Source organism: Myxocyprinus asiaticus, chromosome 6 (genome assembly GCF_019703515.2).
Source record: "Myxocyprinus asiaticus isolate MX2 ecotype Aquarium Trade chromosome 6, UBuf_Myxa_2, whole genome shotgun sequence".
NCBI lineage: Eukaryota > Metazoa > Chordata > Actinopteri > Cypriniformes > Catostomidae > Myxocyprinus > Myxocyprinus asiaticus.
The window spans coordinates 37,250,164-37,272,343 of NC_059349.1; the positions used below are offsets into that span (position 1 = coordinate 37,250,164).

General features: G+C 38.2%; 1 protein-coding gene across 1 annotated transcript in view; it reads left to right on the forward strand.

Moving 5' to 3' along the window:
- The window catches only part of LOC127442208 (laminin subunit gamma-1-like), a 79,629-nt gene that overhangs the window by 28,375 nt on the left and 29,074 nt on the right, over positions 1-22,180 (forward strand). The window contains exons 2-3 of the mRNA XM_051700058.1: positions 14,773-15,077; positions 19,291-19,421. Of these exons, the coding sequence (XP_051556018.1) occupies positions 14,773-15,077; positions 19,291-19,421 (436 nt within the window). The remainder of the gene's footprint in view (positions 1-14,772; positions 15,078-19,290; positions 19,422-22,180) is intronic.

Genomic DNA, 22,180 nt, shown 5'->3' on the forward strand with positions numbered 1-22,180 from the left:
ATCAGTCTGGTGAAACACCTTTTTCACCTGTCTACTGTGTCACTGCCAAGCACCCATAGAATAATGATCTTTTAGTGTAATGTCAGGAACTGCATCTTCAGGCGGCAACATAAGAATATGACAATTTTGTATTAGCTGTTTTATAAGAGCAATAAGACATTTAAGGCTAGGCTATATTGTGAATATATTGCTGTTCATTTACTTGGAATAAGGTTTCCATGTAAATCCTCTCACTGTTTTCACCAGATGAACTGTCACAGTAACTGTTCTGGATGAGTAACAGGAAGGAAAGTGTATCTGTTGCATGGGTTACAGGTTAAATTGAGCTTGACTGTTGCTGGGAAGCCATATATTTAAGTGACAAATGTGCAGGGGTGAAAGGAGTCTTAAGTCTTGACGAAAGCTTATAAAAATTGAGGGCAGTGTGTTTTTGTTATTTTTTTTATTTTATTTTTTTATTTGTGCAACTACCAAAAAGTTGGTTAACAACTAAGCATTCTGTTGACCTATGCGATCTCCCTTACTGCACATTTTGAGAATATGAATATTTGATAGTCCCACAAAAAACACAAAAAATAAATTAGTGGTTGACTGATATATCGCCGAGGATGATAAATAGGATGATATTCAGATTTTTTTTTTTTTTTTTTTATACCTCTGAAGCATGAATTATAATAGACTGGATCAAAGCTCAGTTCCTATGATTCATGAATTTTGCATGGCGGTCAGTGCGTGACAATCCAAGCAGGTGATCCAGGCCATTTAAACTGTCAGTAGATTGCTGCTCTCGCTGGATCCGCTCTACTGTGTGAAAGCAACTTCATAGTAAAAACGCTTCACGTGCACTTTGAGTAAATGTCATATTCACTGTGCACTGTGTGTACAATTAGTTTGCTTCAGGTCTTTTGTGAGAAAATGCGAGTGCTATTGTGCATGTGCCATCAGTTATTTTCTTCCTAACATATTAAAAATTTCTTTGTGCAAATAAATGACTAAAATGGAATGACTAAACAAAAAATCAGAAGAAACTGCTATCTACCATCAGCATCGGCCATTACAAAAACATTTCAGTCAACCACTATAATAAATGTTTTAAAAGGGTAGAATGTGTGTTTGTATTATCCAATTAAAACCATAACAGAGTAGATGACGCAGAGTTTTTATCAACTTCAAGATTTTGGAAAGTGTATATTAGAGATGCACAGATGTATCGCCAAACATTGATATCGGCTGATAAAAGCAATTTTTTGAATTTTTTTTTTGAAAAGCAACAGCTGATGATTAGGGCCGATTATTTCAGACAGTTGGTCTACAACCCAAGCTTTGTGGGAAAGAAAATGTCTCTTGTGTGGAAATGCATTGAATTGGGTGACAATGACAGCAGAGTTGCAATTTGGAAAATTTGCATGACTAGAATTTCATAAGGTGAAACTATCGTTAAAACTTTAGACACAATTCATTTGAATACCTTAAAGCTCGACACAGCAAGGAATATGATGAGTTTGTTAAAGCTAAAGTGGAGGCTGCTTCAGCTAAAAAGGGACAAGCCTCATCATTCAGTGAATGCGAGTTAAGAACATTAAAACAATTACAAGAGGCCTTTTACAATTAATTTAATGTGAATTAATAATGTGCTTTTTGCTTATAACTAAGACCATTGTGCATCCCTAGTGTATATCTTAGGTCCTGGAACTGGTCACGATTTCTCTTAAGTAAAAAAAAAAAAAGACACATTTGAAGGAATGTATGAACTTGTTCTGTATGGTTTGTGCATCAGGCTGATGTTGTGGTGTGGAGTCAAACAGATGTTCTATATATCTCCCAGCAGGCTGATGGGCAGATGGTAAAAAATTATGTAAAGAAAAAAAACTCATGTTTAAAAGTCAAAACCATCGTTGTTCATCCCACCATGGAAGAATGCAATGAGGTCATGAGAGGAAGTTTAATTGGCCTGTAGCTCTAGGCTGAGGTTCTCCCTCTGGACAGCCCCCCAACTCATGTACTCACACAGCACCCCTTACTCCTTCTAATTCCCTGAGGGTCTCTCTCTCTCTCTCTCTCTCTCTCTCTCAATTTAAATTTGATTTAAAGTACTTTATTGGCATGATTGTGTTTACATACAATATTGCTAAAGCATAAATACACAAAGCAAATAATGACAAGAAAAAAAGAATAATAGTAATAGAACAATAACAATACAAATATAATTACCAGTGCCAAGTAATAATAATATAATAAATAAAATAAAATACTGTAACTCTCTCTCTCTCTCTCTCTCTCTCTTTATCTCTACCTCAGGCTGTGCTTGAGAGGGTAAGAGGAGTGCTAAAGGAATGCAGATAGTGGCCCAAGCTCTCAAAGTTACCTTACCCGATAGAATGTCTTTTTCTTGGAGCAAAAACAGGCACACCCTGAGATAATAATTTTAACCTTTTTTTATTATTATTTTTATCAGCATAAAGATGTTTTTTTATGAAATTGTAACATTATTTTCTAAGACACATTTCCCCCCAAATTCCCCCCGTTATACGGAAAAAAAACTCGAAATATTGGAAAGCAGTAATGAAAATCATTCAGACTGGAAATTATTATAATTGTTAATTGTTTTATTTTAATGAGCATAAATTACATTCACGACAAAAAATATTCATGTAATTACATAGTTGTAAAATTACATTGTACTGCCATGTAGAATTAAAACTGCAGTTTACAGTTTAAATAATATTTTTTGGCATCAGTAATGAGAATGCGATTTTCTTTTGCATTTCAGTAGGTGACTTGGAATGGAAGGGCATATGCTTAATTTTAATGAAAATAATGTTGCATGGCAATAATGCAAAAAGATCATAACCATAAAATAAGACTTTTCATTACGTGAAATATAGTGAGTTTTGAAGTAAAATATGACCCAGAAATTTCTTGATGGTATTTGCGAGACTCACCCTTACTCTTTCTGGTGTCGTGATTGAATTACAATATATGAATATTACACTCTTGAGAGTCCCACTGATATTCCCCTTAGTGGAATATATGAATTTAGGAAAGATGAATGTTGTTGTTTGGTCTTCAGCTGGTGGGATATGGCTAATGACAGAGCAAGTATGAAGAGCAATGCCCTGTCAGTCTCTTCGTTCTTGCAGTGAAAACACCAAACACAGCAAATCTCTCTTTCTCATCATAAATTTCTCCATCCACCACACCATATTTTAGGACAGCTTAATAAATGGCTAATCATGTTTCTTGACCTTAGACCACTATTTGGACGTTCACACAACTGTAAACCCACAACAGTAAACCTTTCAGATTTGTTTAGATAATGCAGGCACTCATTCTGAGTTTTATTTTCCCTCCTGTAAACAGCTTTGTGAATTACTTTCGTCCTCTGTGAGCCAGCCAGCCTGGGGTCCGGGGCTCCATTTTCTTGATTGAATGAATGAATGCAGCTTTCTTTGTTTTAACAGAGCTGTTACTCAATTGTTGTAGATCTTTATCACCTCTAAACATCTCCGAAAGTGCCCAAAGTTAAGCCCATAGGTGTGAATTCATAGTATGGCCAAGGGCAAAATGCTCCACCTTTTGTTTTTTCCAAGCCCAGGAATGTCAATCCTGAATGGAATCTGTAGTTGCAAAGATGTGGATCTCACCTTTGGAACTTATGAATGGGCCAAACTCCCCCACACAATGCAAACTGTGCATTAGTGTTTCATTTGGGATTCGTGCTTATTTTGTGTTTGTTTTAGAAGGATTTAATTGGGGCCATGTGACAGTTGCATACCAACAAGACTAACCATGTTAATGGGATGTGATTTTCAGAGCTGGGCCTCTTTGGCAGTGCCTCCTTTTCAAGGGAGACCAGTGGATGTGTTTTGTTAGCTGAGACAGGCTCTCCGTTTCAAAGGGCTTTTCAGTTTAATCATCTGCACCATAAAACTTGGCTTTACCATCAGCACACAAATAAATGTGTTTGACACTTTTAAAGGCTAAATCTTTTGCCCTCTGCCTTGCAAAGCAAGTTTGCACAAGGCCCTGAAAAGCAGGACCTTTTTTAAGACTGGCATTCCTAACAAAGACATTGTTTTAGTTGATCTGTTTTCTTTTCCCTCGCTCTAATCAGAGTCCAGTAACTGTGTTTAAGGAGGAACTGCAGCTTTTCTGCTAATCAGCCATTGAAAACTCTAGTAGGAGTGAAGCTGTTGTGACACGCACACAGAAAAACTCAAGGATGTACAGTATCTCTCTTTTTCTCAGACCATGAGTTCTTGGGTTTAGTCTCTTTTTCAGGGCTAATGTGTTCCCTTTTCAAAGTTTAGTCCCCCCTTTCCTGTCCCCTAATGCTGGGTCAACAGATTTATGGAATAGATGTAGTCTCTCCAGACAGCTGCTACTTTTCTTCACTCACTTTGCAGTGTTGGACTAATTCTGAAATGTGATGTACAATGCTATAAATACTGGTCACATTTGTCTGTGAGGCTTGTTTAGAATCCAAGCTATAGATCTAAGACATTAAGAAAGTGTTTCAGTTTAGATTTACAAACATTTTTGAGAAGTGGAAAATGTAGTACATTTTATCGATCCCCATTCAGGGAGGGATGTTGCTGTGTTACAGCAACAGAAACGGTTTAAGAAATTATTCAAAATTCAGAAATGAAAACTATGTAATTAATTACTCCCTCTCAGGTCATCTGAAACCTGTATGCTGTTATTTTTCCATTACATTAAAAAGGAGAATATTTAAATAATCTTTATTCAACCGATGAATCTTTTTTTACCGATAGCGTGGTTTTTTTTTTTTTTTTTTTTTTTTTTATATTTATCTATGATTTAGCCCTATGTTCTTCTTTATTTTATGGTTTTGCCCTCTATGCTTTTACAGTAATACATTTGTAAGAATAGCTGGTTAGTGAGGTCTGTGTTTTATGGCTAACACACAAGCCCTAGCATGTTGCCTGAGCACTTGTCCCAACTTTCATTATGACCAGTTAAGCCGCACTGAACCACACAGTGGTGTTTTCATGAATAGGCTTGACTTTCTTCTCTTCTTCAGAGGATATGCCTTCAAAGTGGCTGCATGTATTTTTCTTTGCTCATTTAGCCATGTCACGCTTTCTTGTGTTCTTTCATTTAGTGGCAAAACATTGAGCTTCAACAAATGCGCCTCTCCCCTATGGCCTTTCTGACCTTATCTTCAATGTTTTATCTCTTTTCTGTCTCATCTTTCATGCTAAACTGTCATGTGCTGTCCCCTCTCTCTTTTGATCATTTACAGATGGTCTCTTCCTCTTTCAGTCTTTCTCTATCTCTCTCTATATCTCTGTCTGCTTGACCCCATTCACTGGAGTCACTGTTGTGTAGACGCACATTCTAATCAGTTCAGCCAGTGACCGTCCCACCTTTACTCCTCCTGTCTTTGTCATACAGTTCTAGCTACAAGTATTCTGTCAGCAGAGCTGCAATAGCAGTCTTTAAGTTGCCCCTATAAAAGTATTCTTAAAGTCATTCAGAGTCAGGTATGACATAGAGAAAAACAGCATTATGAATTTGTTTAAAGCTTATAAAAGCTTGATAGTGGTGTGGTGTAGTGGTAAAGGCTCAAGGCTGATAATCAAAAGGTTGGTGGTTCCATCACCATTGTGCCGTGGAGCAATGCACTTAACCTCAGGTTTCCCTAGGAAGATTGTCCTATTATGGTGTTGTTCTATAGCAACACAATGAAGAGAGAGCACTCCGATAGTAAACTATTAATGTTTTTATTCCATGACTTGTAAAGGGGAAATGGACACAGACGTTTCGGCGCACAGGCCTTCCTCAATGTGTAAAACTAGCAGCATCTCAGATGTAGATGCTCAATAGTTCGGTTCACTTATAATGTGCATATAGAACGGCACCGGAGGTGCATTTTACCAGAATTTGATTTTACGGCAGCCGAAAGGCCCTAGTTTCAATCTTGCTCGCTAGATTTGCTTTACTTTTGTCCAGTACAGTACCTCATAGAAGAGGATCTGACTGCTCTGAGAAATGCTGGTTTTAGAGTCTGCAGTTACTTAGACAACACAAAAATATTGATAAAGGATTTATGTTTTTGTGAGAAAAAGAAGTGTGATATATTGATATATGATTGTGTTGGCAGCCCTAGATATGATTGCACACACAGTAAGTCTGTCTGTGTGAGAGGAAGACAGATTGTGAAAGACAGGAAGTGGAATAGAAGGTCATTGTCTGATAACTTCAAAGCCGTGTTTAATATATACAAAAGTCTTGATGGTGGATATGCCTGAGACATATTTTTATCTGAGCGGTATGGCAAAGTACATTTTTGTTTTTTCCAGCCTCTATCTATTCATCCTCACAATGGGGAGCCTCACCGTTTTTGTCATCAAAACCCTGATTGTTCTGAAAGGAGTGGTGGAATTCCACTTGGGCTTCTGCTCAAGGCAGTCCTTAACTTGAAAGGCTGGGTAAACCCATGCAGTACTGTCATTCTTAAGCCACCAAGCACATGGTACTCTTCATGAAGTTCTTACAGTTTCCATTTTATTAAGTATACAATGGGGTCCAAAAGTCTTAAAATATGGAATTCAAAATCTAATTTAAACCTGGAAATAAATAAGTTTTAGCATTTTGTAAAACTTGAATAACAAAGAAATGTTATGACGTACAACATTGACCATGTTAACTCCTTTGTGTGAAAGCTCAGATTTCCTTGTGTCCATTGAAGCACACAAGAAGCTCTTTGTAACATTCCCAAATCATGTTGGGATAACATGAATCATCAGATTTTGCACAAACTTATGGAGTCCATATCAACTCGAGTGCATTCTGTCATATTCTATAATTCATATTAATTTTTTAAGAGCAAATTTTACTCAAATTGGAATGCTGGTAATGTGGTTGGAAATGTTATATAGAAGCATTTTCACTTGTAAACTCTGGACACATTGGACTTTCGGACCCCACTGTATTTCTAGATTATAGCCTAAATGATATATGCATTTGGTGGCACCAGTAATGAATAGTGATTGGGTACAGAGGAATTTCCCATTAATGGTGGATTGTGAGGATAAAAGAACCCCTTCAATTTGCCTCTATATGAGCCTAATTAGGTCGAGTTTGTGAAAAGCTTTAACTCTTGGAGTAGACCTTAATACATCATTCAGCTTTACACCAGCATTAGTTCAAGGCAGAGAGAGTGACTTCTTCCCATGGAGATCATCTTACTGATATTGCCTACATATGATAAAATAATTTTATAAAAAAATTATGTGCATATAATGAGATAAATGCCTAATTTGAGATTGAGTCATTATTAAACAGTCAATTAAGAATATTACAAGCTGTTTACTTCCACAAATACCTCTTTGCATTTAACACCGATAAATAAGAGTCTGAAGGTTTTCATCAGTGGATTGGATTTGATATGTTCTAGGGCTCCATCCTAGTGATCTAAATGTAGGCCCCCAGCTGGCATGCACTCTGAGAAATAGGCGCGCTCAGTTTATCGCAAGATTTTTCACTGCTTCAGGGGACACCTGTGGCTACTTCCCCCACAGCTGCAGTTGATGACTGCTTAGGTCTGTGCAATGTCTCCTTTGTTGACTCAAAGGAAATAATTTATTGCCCAGGGGATGTGCAATATTTGTCGAATCATGAGAACATCAGATTCCAAAGGTTGACAAGGCTGGCTGAATCTGTCATATTAGGAATCTTGTTTTGATGGATCTATGCAATCAATGTTTTTTTTTTTTTTTTGGTTGTTTGTTTGTTTGTTTGTTTGTTTGTTTGTTTGTTTTAGTGCATTGAGCCATGAGCGTTGCATTTTTTATGTCTGCATTTTAAGTTAAAAATACTTTGACTTTTAAAGGCTAGAGTGTACTTTGTCTTTCCGCATGCCATTCCGTCTTGCGCACAGTCGAGTATTGAATGTATGCCCATACGACGCATGCGCACGACAACTGCTTTGATACTGTAAGCACAGTCAATGCCAGGCACATGTGGTGATGACACAAAGATACGGACTGTCCAAGTGCCTAGAAAATCTAGGCTTCACACAGACAGTCCATGCTTACTGTACTGATAACAATAATTTTTGACGTGTGCGCTGTGCATTCGAGCTGTTTTTGAATGCAGTAACATGTCTAGCCCCCATAAAAACACGCTTCCGAACAGGGTCAGGTGCACCCGAAACCAGCCTAATTATACAAGGCGTGCTTAAGACTGATTAGTCGACTTGATTTTCAGACAACCCACCAACTAGTCAAATTTTAAAATGTGAATTGTTGCACAATTGAGTTGCCACCAAGCTGTTCACAAATGTTTAAAACAGGCTTTACTTTAATTTTCTTCTTCTGGTATACAAGAGGTAGGGTTTTTACCACAGATATGTAGACCCCAAAATTACACCAACTCAGTCGCTTTCAGTCTCCAATGGATCTGTGACAAAGACAGGATGTTACAAGACTAAGTTCAAAGACAGTTCAGTGCTGCAGCCCCACAAGGCCTGACCCTTTCCTCTTCATCTGTGCCCTGGCTTCAGTTCATGCTTTTGAGCTCCAGCAATGCTTCAGTGAACACTACGAGTCAGTGCTCAAGTGTTCTTTGTCTGTTCTCCTGAAGCGTTCACCGGTATGATGGCTACGTGAAGGGGCTTTTTTGTTTTCCACCAAGTCAGCTTCTGGCTCCATTCTTCACAGCTTTGCCAACAGATTTGGTTAGTCTTTTTTTGCAAGGACGCTGGGGAGACCTCAGAGGTGAGACATCAGTGATGGCACTGTTCGTTGCGGCACAGGATGTGTACTTCCTTTAAAAAAACAGGTAGAGAGAACACAGCTCAACGGAACAGAACAAAGGTTTTAAAAGCAGTGCAACCTTATTTAATGCCCAAAGTCATCCATCTGACGCATATGTACATAGATCTAGCAGTGCCTCCAGAGTGGACAAAATGCAGAAAATGCCCATCTCTACTCACTTTGACCCATTTCCCAATCCCGTTCCCCCTCTTCCCCCTCATCATAAATCCTGTTACTTGGAGCAGAAGTATTAACACTCAATGTACACTGAAGTATGCACATTGTTCTTTTTGTGGTTTAAATTAGGCCTTGAATGACAGATATTCTGTTCTATTTAAACACAACATCATGTGCAATTTTTCTGGGTATATTTGTTTTTCTACACTGTAGGGCTTAAGCTTTTGTTTCAGTGCACACCTTACCTGCAATGAATAACCTAGAGGCAAATTAAGGTAAAGGCCTGGCCTGAAAACATCTGGATAAAGGCTGTGAGGCTGACTGTCTCAGTTCCTGCAATATATGCAAAGTAAATTTGAAAGCCTCATAAGAAATATAGACATTTATTGGATTAAACTGTTTCTGGAAGATACCTTTGACTCACTGGTGTGCTGTCTGACTTGGTGTTGTGGAACAGCCAATATTTAGGGCATTGTCTTATTTTATGAGCATGACAATCACTGCTTTCCATATTTTTTTCCAAGACTCTGTGTAGGGACTTAAACAGCATTTTATTTTGGTTTCCTTGTTTTGTTGTTGTTTGTGTGCCATCTTTTACTGTTTTGAGTATCTGTGCTTAGTGAACTGCTAGTTTATAGTTAAAATAGTGTATTAGTCATATGGAGTGCTTTTCTAGTACTTTTTAGAACTTAAAACTTTTTAGAGTTTCACAACAACCAAAAAAATAAATTAAAAAAGGGTGATATGATGGCGAGTAGATGACTGATTAAGGCTTAAGGGGCGATCACACCACACTTTACCATTCAAATGCATGACCGGACACACAAGTTGTTGTTTTTTTTCTGAAAAAAATTGTGCGACGCTGCATACCAAAGTTAAAACGAACTCTGAACTACGAATCTGCATGACGAGAAGACACGTGACAAATAGAAGATGCGTCATGCACTGACCACTTGGCTCAATTCAAAGTATGTATATTTTAAAGCTGCATGTTTTTATTGCTGCTGGAAAGTGAGTAGATGGTATACAGTACTGTGCAAATGTTTTAGGCACTTGTGAAAAATTTTGCATAATGAGGATGTCTTCAGAAATAATGGCATAAATAGTTTTCATTTATCAGTTAATGTCATTCAAAGTCCAGTAAACAGAAAAAAGCTAAATCAATATTTGGTGTGGCCACCTTTGCATTTAAAACAGCTCCAATTCTCCTAGCTACACCTGGACACAGTTTTTCTTGGTTGTTGGCAGATAGGATGTTCCAAGCTTCTTGGAGAATTTGCCGCAATTCTTCTATCTATTTCTGCTGTCTCAATTGCTTCTGTCTCTTTATGTAATCTCAGACTGACACGATGTTCAGTGGGGGGCTCTGTGAGGGCAATGCCATCTCTTGCAGAGTGCCCTGTTCTTCTATTCTAATCTTTTCTATTTGAAAAAAGGAATGTTTGGAAGTCTAAAAGATATTTTTCCTATTGACACACTAAAGCTGAAGATAAATAACCATCTTAAGACAAATGTTTTTGTGAAACATCTTATGTGCCTAAAACGTTTGCACAGTACTGTATTTTCCCATTTTTATTTTAATATTTTGTGTTATTTGTGAAATGTTATTTACTAAAGCCATATGCTCTCCCTTGTGACATCATATCCTGGTCCGTTGCTTTGCCTGGAAAAAATTAGAAAGCCTAGTGTGACCGCCCATTTAAGCTGTGTCCCGAATGACACGCTTACAATATATTCTACACTATGCACTCAGCCATATAGTATATGGATTTTCAAGAGTAGTATCATCCCAAATGGAACATGTATGTGTTTTACTACACGGAAGCACTCGCTGTTTTTCAGCTGACAGAAATGTTGTCACTAGCTTCAGCGTGTTAGCCAAACTCAGTTCAACACTTTGAATACTCAAGTAATGTACATATTCACACTGTGTGAGGTCTTGGTAAAGCATTTAACTCCCATTTGTAAGGTGCTGTCCCATTTGTAAGGTGCTATCTTCACAGAAGTTTCGCAAGTTGCCACATTCAGGCCAGCATTTCGGCCCATAACTCCACCCCTTCCACTACGTATGGCAAGCTGCAATTGTTGAGTGCATGAAGCGTCCAACATTCCACACTCCATTTTTTTTTTCTTTTTTCAGTTCAAGAAGTACATCATCTGGGTAATTGTAGTACACTTCTTTTTTTGTTTTTCATTGTTAACATACTACTCACACTATACTTACACTACAAAATGGCGTAGAATAGTGCAGAATTGTGCGAATTTGGAATGCACCTTTTAGTTTTTGGTGCATGATCCCTTGAAATCTTTGGTTCACCCTTGAGTTTTTATAAACTTCTTTCTAAGCACCAAATGAGGCTTTTTCCAACTCATTCACTGAGTTATGTGAGCAAAAGCACAGCCCTGTTATAAAAATGTCTCCCACCTCAGTTGAACCTTGACCTTGACAGCCTGATGTGTGCAGGGTCTCCTATAATCATCAAGTTTTGTATTGCAACAGCCATAATGCACTCAAAGACTGCTGCAAGAAATGAGTCTCTTTATCATTGCTTTAAAAAAAGTCTGCTGCTTTAGCTGCAGTTTAACTTTTTTGATGCAATCCATAGGTCTGTTTACTTCACACAGTTTCCCCTCTTTTAGCTTTTGCGGATTTGTTTGGAGAGCAAATTCTTTAAGCAAATATTGGTCCCCCCTGTTGCTCTGGTGAAAGATGGTGTCATTTTCTTTACGCTGAATAAATGATGTCTCTCCATACCATTTCCATTTGGCCCCTGGTAACAGTCTCTAGTTCATCCTCCCAAACATACATGGCTTGCACAGACATGCAAAAATATGTTTTTACATGCTCTACAAAATTGCTGGAGGACCTAGCAAAGCTAAAAACTTGGAGGTTTTGTGTAATCATTCTCTTGTTTCCATTTTACGACTAGGGCTGAAAAGATTAGTAGACGTTGTCGACAACGAAAATTTTTGCCGACAATTTTTTATTGTCGAATAGTGGTTTGATCTCATTTAACGTAACATGAGATCACATTAAACTCTAATGTTAACGCGCGAGAGCAGCACTGCAGCTCGCACATGACTGAGGCAAGGAAGAATTACACAGCTCACAGACGCACTCCAAACCTTCCAAACAGCTTAAGGTGATATAGATCGCAAAGTATGAGGGAATTATAATGCAAAAATACCGAATCACTCTCGTTGTGGAATAAGTGGAGCCGGAGCTCTTTAAAGGAAACACCCTGGCATTACATCTTGAATGCAGTTATATTTAATGTGTTATAGCTTTATTAATGTTCAAATAATATGGAATCAGATCATGTTAATAACTACAAACTCTGAAACTGGCATTTCTCTGTGCGGTCAGCTCCTCTTCTATAAATTGCGTGAATGTCCCGATCTAAGGGGGAGAGATTGAAACTGCACCTGGCTGATGAACACACTGTCGTAGGGACGCTCGTCCCTTGAGCGTGCACGCTTAATGCAGCTAGATTATAATGTGATGGCTCGTGTTTTATTGAATAATATATGTCACTGTGCATTTCTTATCATGTAGAAAATTGGCAATACACAGCTTTATTAATAAGAGTGTTTTTTTTTTTTTTTTGTGAGTTAAAGATGGATTGAAGTGAACAGAAAGGTGAGAGATGGTAGTCTTCGCCCCATTATACACTGCAACAAAATAAGTTTTTTATTTGCTTTTGTTTTGTTTTCCAATATAAATATCTAAAACTCCTTTAAAACAACGTACATTTACTTTAGCAGCTATACTGCTGAAGAAAAAATTGTTATCTGAGAATGTTGAATACAATTTTAAAAATACAATGATTTTAAAATATCTAAAAATCCTTAAAAAAAAAAATAAAATGCATTCACCTGAGAAGCAGTATATAAAATATTTAGACATGCTTTAAGAGAATAGATCTTGAATATAAGTATATTTTGTCTTTACTGCACTCACAGAAGTATAACTAAGTGAAAAAATACACTTATATACAAAATAGACATATTTAAGATACATTCACTTAAAGCAAGTCTAAATATCTTATATGGTGCCTCTCAAGTAAATGTATCTTGTTTTAAGGATTTTTAGACAATTTTAAATGGAAAACAAGACAAAAACACAAATTCTTTTGCTGTGAATTTCTTTAATGAATTAAACAAGTATTTTTTTCCATTTAATTCAGTGAATGTCATATAGAGGTATTTTTAAAAGATGATTTTGTCCTTTTTATTGTTAGTAAGTACGTTTAATACAGCCTTTTAAGTCTGGGCACAAGCTGAATAATCAGTTAATAGAGCTAATGATTAATCGTTGTAATAACTGCAGAATAATCTTTCAAATAAATGTAAAATTAATCGATTATCAAAATAATCGTTAGTTGCAGCCCTATTTATGACACAATGTTTTATTGCATGTTGTGCGTTAAAAAGTAGAAGGAAGGATTTCAGGTTGGTTGATGATTAAATAATTCAGGTGATTGTACAGTGAGTATTGCTAAGGATGTAACTGAATTTTCAGCATTGAGGTGGAGGGGCCAAAGGTTAAATATTAAGAATAAGTATCTGAAAACCCCATATTGATTGACCACTATTATTAGGGACATTGAATGTCTATTATGGTCCAGTGTTTCCCCTAGGATTTGTTCAGCATCGGGGCTGCTGTGCGCGCATCCATGAGCCCCCAAGGCCGGACCCATATTTACGCAAGTCGGTGGAGTAATAGCTTAAAATGGCCTTAGAATCATTATACGTAGATGGGTTATTCATGTTCGCCTTGTCATGTGTGTATTTATTATTTACTGGGAGCTTTTGACACTTGAAGCGCTCAGAAAATCACTTTCACTATTTTTATTAAACATAAACACCAATAGAAAATATAAACCTATCTAACAGAACTTACATGTCTACTACCTTTGCCAAAGAAGTTATCAGAGTAAATGTCTTTCCGCTAGAAGAGGTATCATGTCGGGTTTCCTGCTTCTCTGTTGTGTATGTGTATGCACTCGCGAACAGCCTTTGACGGGCTGCTATACGATGATGTCACTGTGAATATGTGCGTGTATATGGTGGGATCCCTTTCGCTTCATACAGATGTCCCATTTGACTGCACACAGTATAAGCGCTCAACTGACTGGTGCTGGTAAGTGTTACGTTGTGTCATGGATATTAATGAACCATGTGAAATAGCGGATAGATAATAGTGCCGCTCATAATTCAACAGCGGCACTCCTGAATGCATATAAGGGAAACACTGTGGTCACAGCATTGATTATTGCGAAGCAGTAGTTAGAAAAAGAAATTAACAGAACAAAGACTGTTTTAAGGGAAAGATTTGCAGATCTTATCAGGCAGGAAGGAGCAGAGGTATTTTGAGTGAAACAAGGTTATGTTTGTGTGGCATTATGCCAGCTGTATATTACATCAGTTTTGTCTGCTCAACTTTAATCTGTTTTTCTTTACAATCTTTTAGAGTTGTGAAAATGTTTAATTATATTAAAGTAGATGTAAAAAAAATAGGGCATACTACAGCAGAGATTGTTTAGAAAAGTGTCTTTCCCGTGCAGTGCTTGGTGACTTTGCACACCCCCTATTTCAGGTTGGTTGGATCCAACCTTCTCTTCATTTATTGGCAAGTTGATGGTATTTCTCATCTTGATTATTAGGACTTCTCCAAATCCATTGATCTCTGGTTTAATGCTTTGATAAATTTAATTGCTTTCAAAGTTCCTGTTTTGTCATCCAGTTAGTATGAATTAAGATAGGACTGTAGTGTTCAGTACTTAATATTGTCTCTTCCTGTGTCTTCTAGGCAAGGCCTTCGACATCACCTATGTGCGACTAAAGTTCCACACCAGCCGTCCTGAGAGTTTTGCCATCTATAAGCGCACTAGCGAGGAAGGGCCCTGGATTCCCTACCAATACTACAGTGGCTCCTGCGAAAAGACATACAGCAAAACGAATCGCGGCTTCATCCGCACAGGAGAGGACGAGCAGCAGGCACTGTGCACGGACGAGTTCAGCGATATTTCGCCCCTCACCGGAGGAAACGTGGCCTTTTCTACACTTGAGGGCCGACCCAGTGCATATAATTTCGATAACAGTCCAGTACTACAGGTAATGAAAGTCTTCTCGCTCCCTCTCACTGTCTTTTGATCACTGTTACTCGCTAATGCAGTCAATCACTTCATTGACAGCCACAGAGAGATTGGTGGGAATTGAAAAACACTGTTGCCAGATTTGTGGTTGTGAAATAATGTTGTGATTGCAGCCAAGCTCCAATTCTGAAAATGTTCTGGTCAGATTGAGTAACATTTTCCAAACAAACAATATGCAAAGTATTTGCAATGCATTTGTGTAAAATTAAATAAACAATAAAATAACTAATTTCAGTTTAAGAATAATGATTTACTGTTTTTTTTCTGCTGCGTAACAGAGTTGTGGATCTATACATTTCTTTACATAATGGCCATGTATTATAAAATGCTTATTGGGAATGGGCTATTGATAATTACAACAAAATTTATTGTTGTGAAATCTAATTGCGTCGAGGGAGGGATCACATTTACATTCACTTTTATTACCAAATGGTACAAACTGGGAACCCAAGCCAGAAAGTGTAGACTATAAACTGCTTAATTATCTAGAACTTGACTAGAACAGACTTTTTTCCCCCAAACAATGGATAAGTAGTTTGATCCATTATATTTAGGGCTGTTGATTTAACACGTTAATTCAGTGCGATTAAAGATATAAAAAAGAATGCTATAAAAAAATTAACGCAATTAATCATGTCCCCGGGCTGTAATAAGTAATAAACACTCACTGAGCACTTAATTAGACACGCTGTGGTACTAATAAAGTGCCCAATGTGGTCTCCTGCTGTTGTAGCCATCCGCCTCAAGGTTCAACGTTTTGTGCATTCTGAGATGCTATTCTACTCACTACAATTGTACAGTGTGTTTACCTGAGTTACCGTAGCCTTTATGTCAGCTCGAACCAGTCTGGCCATTCTCCGTTGACCTCTCTCATCAACAAGGCGTTTCCATCCGCAGAACTGCCGCTCAATGGATGTTTTTTGTTTTTGGCACTATTCTGAGTAAACTCTAGAGACTGTTGTACATGAAAATCCCAGGAGATCAGCAGTTACAGACATACTCAGACCAGCCCATCTGGCACCAACAATCATGCCAGGGTCGAAATCACTGAGATGCCAATTTTCCCCATTGTGATGGTTGATTTGAACATTAACTGAAGCTCCTGACCCGTACAAATTATTTTATGCATTGCACTGCTACCACACAATTGACTGATAATTGCATGAATAAGTAGAAGTACAGGTGTTTCTAATAAAGTTCCCAGTATTCGTACCAGCTGAGTAATTCAAACTTAAAGTACCACCTTTTTTCAGCAGGGGGCAGTAAGCGAAACTCTACGTGTATAGTCAACATGCAGCTGTACAGCCAACAAACCACAGCAAACAGCACAAGATGAGGATGCGTTCTTGCATTCAAACAGCTGGACAGAGCGCAATTCCTAATGCAGGGATCTCGAAGCGTGTTTTTCTGTTTCAAACTATGTTTAACTTGTGACTTAAAAATGCTGTGTTTATGACACGATGCAACCAACATGACCCTCCCTTAAAAGCATGCATTTGATGCATGTTTATATTGATGCTTCCTTAGACAAGCCCTCATAATAAATCTATCTATGACAAAATTAATTGCAGAATGGATTGCTGTGGACTGTGGATTCTTGTTATTTTGAGGGCCTTTTCTGCAAATATTTATATATGCAATTAATTCTATTAATTAATTGGCCTATCATGTAATTTGTTTAAAAATGTTAAATGATTTCGCAATCCTTAATTATTTTATGTTGTAGAATTTTTGCTGTGTTCAGTGCACTACATACAGCAAAATGGCTCATAAAACTATACATGTTTACTATACAGCTACACTGTATACCAAGTGCTGACTATGGAATTTGATAGTCGTCTTCATTGTCAGACAAGGAAATCAGCCTGCATGCTGAGCCAAAGCAAGATGCTGCTGTTTAGTGGTTATGTGAGATACCATGAGTACAAGAGCAGAAGTGGGTTGAAATCAGATCATTTATGGATGCAGGCTGGATGGTGTGTGTTCGTGAGACCCGTTGTGGGGAGGCATTCTGCCATACAGGTGGTACGCAGCCTCCTGCTCGCTCAGCACAGCCAACAGTTGCAACATGTTACAGGGTGACGCCCCCAGATTTCCCACCCCTGTTCACATTGTGCTTGGCAACATGCAGACACAGCTGGAAAAGAGTGTGTATTTGTGTGTGTTTGGCGACAACTCTTAATGTGCATGGAGTGTGTAGTAAAGAGCAATGGAACATTATGGCCTGAAGCATGTGAACATGTTTAAAAGGGATAGTTCACCCAAAAATGAAAAATAGTTTTATCATTTACTCACTCTTATGATGTTTCTTTCTTCTGTGGAATACAAAATATGTTAGGGATTGACTGCCTCAGGCACCGTTCACGTCCGTTGTATGAAAAAAAGATGCAATGAAAGTGAATGGTGAGTGAAGCTAACATTTTGCCTAACATTTCCTTTTGTGTGTCATTTTTGAGTGAACTATCCCTTTAAAAAAATAAATACATTTATCATATAGTGTTTATTTCCCCATCTTGTGCATTCCAAATCAGTTTGCATATTTTCTGCATGCAAATGGAGTATTTAATCTGTCCAAAACGAGGTAGGGGTCTATATTCTTGTGGGACACCACCATGGTTTTTATGGAAATCAGGTCAGAATGTTAGTCATGTCTTTTTTATTATTTTGGAAGTCTTTATTTTAATGAGACAGTTTCACTGATTTACTTGAGTGATGTGCAACTTTTATTATATCTGCTGCCTAAATATACTCATGTGTCATCAAATAACTGAAGTTTAATGTGTCAGACCTTATTTGACTGGCATAAATATGCAATACTGTGGTTTTTTTTGTGCTCATCCTTTATTTCAGTGTTATGTTCTAAAAATGTACACTTTTAGCCCTGTCTCCAGATACTTCCATAGTAGACATCTCATGTGGCATGAAGCTATTAATACCAAAGCCCACAATGTGGAATGGATCAGTTTTTGTACCACAATATGGCCTTCATGCCTGTTCCATTACAGAAGCGCAGGATGAGTGAAGATGACCAGGTTCATGGTGGACTTTGTTGTAAAAATAATCCACAGCAAAGTTGTTTCAACCATGATCTGTCATTATTATTATCGTTAGTTGAAAATTAGCAGTTACTTTACAAACAGTGCTGACAGTGCTAGATATTGTTATATCACATTTATCAAAGGGATATTTCACCTAAATATGTCACCCTCATGATGCTTAATGGAACACAGTCGTTCTCGTTCTTATCCATACAGTGAAAGTGGATGATGACTACAGCTGTCAAGCTCAAAAAACATTGTCTATACATTTTTTACGCTCTATTTCAAGTCTTCTAAAGCTAGGCTAGCTAGATTGTGTGTGAGAGGAACAGATGATATTATGGATGATCCACACATTTCAGTATGAGGAATTTGTGTTTTTAACATGTTCCTGATATGGGAGGAGAGCTGCTGTAGGTTTGGCACTCTTCCCAAACAGGAACATGCGCTGAATCACAGCTGTCAGCTGAAGGTGTCAGAATGACTTAAGGACTTTTTCCTCCAAGGTGCCCAGCAGGGGTTTAGTGGACTGAAGATGTTCGCTACTACTCTTACTGACTTCCATGTTGTTCTGTCAGTCCTGCTCGTAAAGCAACAACTCAGAGTTTATAGAGAAGCTGGAGAAAATGGTTTTAGAAAAAGGTCATGTTATGGTTTCATTGGTTTCAGAGGCTGTTCCCACTGGCACTCCCAGCATGTGACTGCAAGCAGACAAAGTTCAATAGCAAATAATGTTTCTAAGGACTTTAAATGGCATTTTCTGGTTAAACTTTAGAATTGTGTTTTTCTTTTCCCATGAATCCTCTCCGCAGACATGCCTGTTTCCTCTCAACATTACACTGCCTCAATGTGACTCCAGCAGGTTTGGTTTAGATTAGAGACCAGAGTATTTATTTTCTTTAAACATTTTCTCACAGAACAGATGGGAATCCTTCCCTACAAATGTAGACTCTCTTTTTCTCCAATAAACATTCCAAAAAATGAAAACAAAATAATTTAGTCATCTCTGACTGTCCTTTCTCTAGTTTGCATTGCATAATCTACATTCTTTATTTTTATTGTTGTATGTGTCTTTATAATAGTACATAATTTGTAACACTGCTGCTCTTGTCTTATTTTTTTTTATCTGCTCAGGATTGGGTGACTGCCACAGACATCAGAGTGACCCTGAACAGATTAAACACTTTCGGAGATGAAGTTTTCAATGATCCCAAAGTGCTCAAGTCTTACTACTACGCTATTTCAGACTTTGCAGTGGGAGGAAGGTAAGATGTGGGGTTTTTTTTCACCCTGAAAATAAAATTAGTAAATCTTGAGTTTTTTGTGCAGAGAAGGCCATCCCCCAAATCCACCTTGCAAAATGTTATCATTATAGAATTTGTTTGTTTCAGTCTTCAGGATAAATACACTATATTGCCAAAAGTATTCGCTCACCTGCCTTTAGACGCATATGAACTTAAGTGACATCCCATTCTTAATCCATAGGGTTTAATATGACGTCAGCCCACCCTTTGCAGCTATAACAGCTTCAACTATTATGGGAAGGCTTTCCACAAGGTTTAGGAGTGTGTTTATGGGAATTTTTGACCATTCTTCCAGAAGCGCATTTGTGAGGTCAGACACTGATGTTGGACGAGAAGGCCTGACTCACAGTCTTCGCTCAAATTTATCCCAAAGGTGCTCTATCGGGTTGAGGTCAGGACTCTGTGCAGGCCAGTCAAGTTCTTCCACACCAAACTCGCTCATCCATGTCTTTATGGACCTTGCTTTGTGCACTGGTGCGCAGTCATGTTGGAACAGGAAGGGGCCATCCCCAAACTGTTCCCACAAAGTTGGGAGCATGGAATTGTCCAAAATCTCTTGGTATGCTGAAGCATTCAGAGTTCCTTTCACTGGAACTAAGGGGCCAAGTCCAGCTCCTGAAAAACAACCCCACACCATAATCCCCCCTCCACCAAACTTCACAGTTGGCACAATGCAGTCAGACAAGTACCGTTCTCCTGGCAACCGCCAAACCCAGACTCGTCCATCAGATTGCCAGATGGAGAAGCGTGATTCGTCACTCCAGAGAACGCGTCTCCACTGCTCTAGAGTCCAGTGGTGGCGTGCTTTACACCACTGCATCCGACGCTTTGCATTGCACTTGGTGATGTATGGCTTGGATGCAGCTGCTCGGCCATGGAAACCCATTCCATGAAGCTCTCTACGCACTGTTCTTAAGCTAATCTGAAGGCCACATGAACTTTGGAGGTCTGTAGCGATTGACTCTGCAGAAAGTTGGCGACCTCTGCGCACTATGCGCCTCAGCATCCACTGACCCCGTTCTGTCATTTTACGTGGCCTGAGTTGCTGTCATTCCCAATCGCTTCCACTTTGTTATAATACCACTGACAGTTGACTGTGGAATATTTAGTAGCGAGGAAATTTCACGACTGGACTTGTTGCACAGGTGGCATCCTATCACAGTACCACGCTGGAATTCACTGAGCTCCTGAGAGCAGCCCATTCTTTCACAAATGTTTGTAGAAGCAGTCTGCATGCCTAGGTGCTTCATTTTATACACCTGTGGCCATGGAAGTGATTGGAACACTTGAATTCAATTATTTGGATGGGTGAGTGAATACTTTTGGCAATATAGTGTATGTCAATATATTGGTGAATTTTTTTTGTAAGACCAAATCAGACCGGTTGACTGTAAGGAATAGGCATGTTTTAGTACTTAGGCTTAATCCACCGCTGAATTTCATGGGCAATTCACGGCAATAAAACAAGGTGAAACATAATTTTTTTGTTTTTTTTGCAGAACATAACCGAAAACAGGAACAAAGTCCCTTTTCAGTTGTTTCGGAGTGAAAACTTCATTTTAAAATGTTGATTACTGGTTAATAACTGGTTCATTTTTTTCCAATTTTTTTCATGACACCAAAGTCTAAATGTTTTATTACAGTACATTTTTGGAATTACACCACTTCCTGTTGCCCAAAAAAGTATGTGCTTCGTTTCTGATGGAAACTGCTGCATCACACTTTTCTTTGCCTTAATGCACATCATGGATGTAGCCTTTCTTTTCTGATAATTCCCCCACATGCATACATGCCAACACTTCTGATTTTATCGGGTTTCTTCCGTTTTTCCACCCCTCCTCCCGCTGTACTCCCAAATTACAATTTCTCCCGATAAACTCAAGATTTTCCACATCCACACTTTGCTCATTAGAATTGATTAGACCTGTAGGTAGGGTTGCCACCTGTCCCGTAAAATACGGAATTGTCCCGTATGCGTCCTGTATCAACACGGGACGCGATTTGTCCCGTAAGCTGGTCAGATGGCGTCATGGTGAAATCGTTCCAGATCACTTATTTAACACTGATATAAGTTAGAAATGTTTCATATGTTGGGTAAGGGATCGTCTGAAAAGTCCACACATAAAACTATGGATTTTTTATTAAAAAACAGAAAGTTCAATATAAATGTTCAATAAGATGCATGAATACTATAACTGAGTCATAAAGACTAGAAGTACAGGCGAAGGAAAAAAATAAACAAAATAAAGTAAAAACAAAATGAATTTTGAAAAGATGTATGCATAAATAATATAAATAAGCGAAGAAATAGAATTATATTTTTATAAGTCATGGGTCAGGAAAGTTCTCAGCATATAAGAAAGGATGTTCACTTTTTATTAATAATAACTCAAGAAGCATTTATTGCTAAAACTGTGAAGGATGTGGTAAGGGACCATCTGAATACATTTCTTGGTATTATTAATCTTCAGTGTAGTATTATTGACCAGTACTGCCGCTCCCTATATGCATATTACGCAGTCTGCGTAGTGCACCCACTCCCTAATGGGGCACCATCTTACCCTAGGGGGGCAATAGAAACTCCACCGGCTGCCGTTCCTCGCACATGCGAACCCTCTATTTTTCACAATCCGATGTTGGCAGGTATGCACATGGTGAAAAGAAATGGTGCACCCTTTGCACAGAATACTGTCATTTTAAAAGAAGATCATTATTAACCA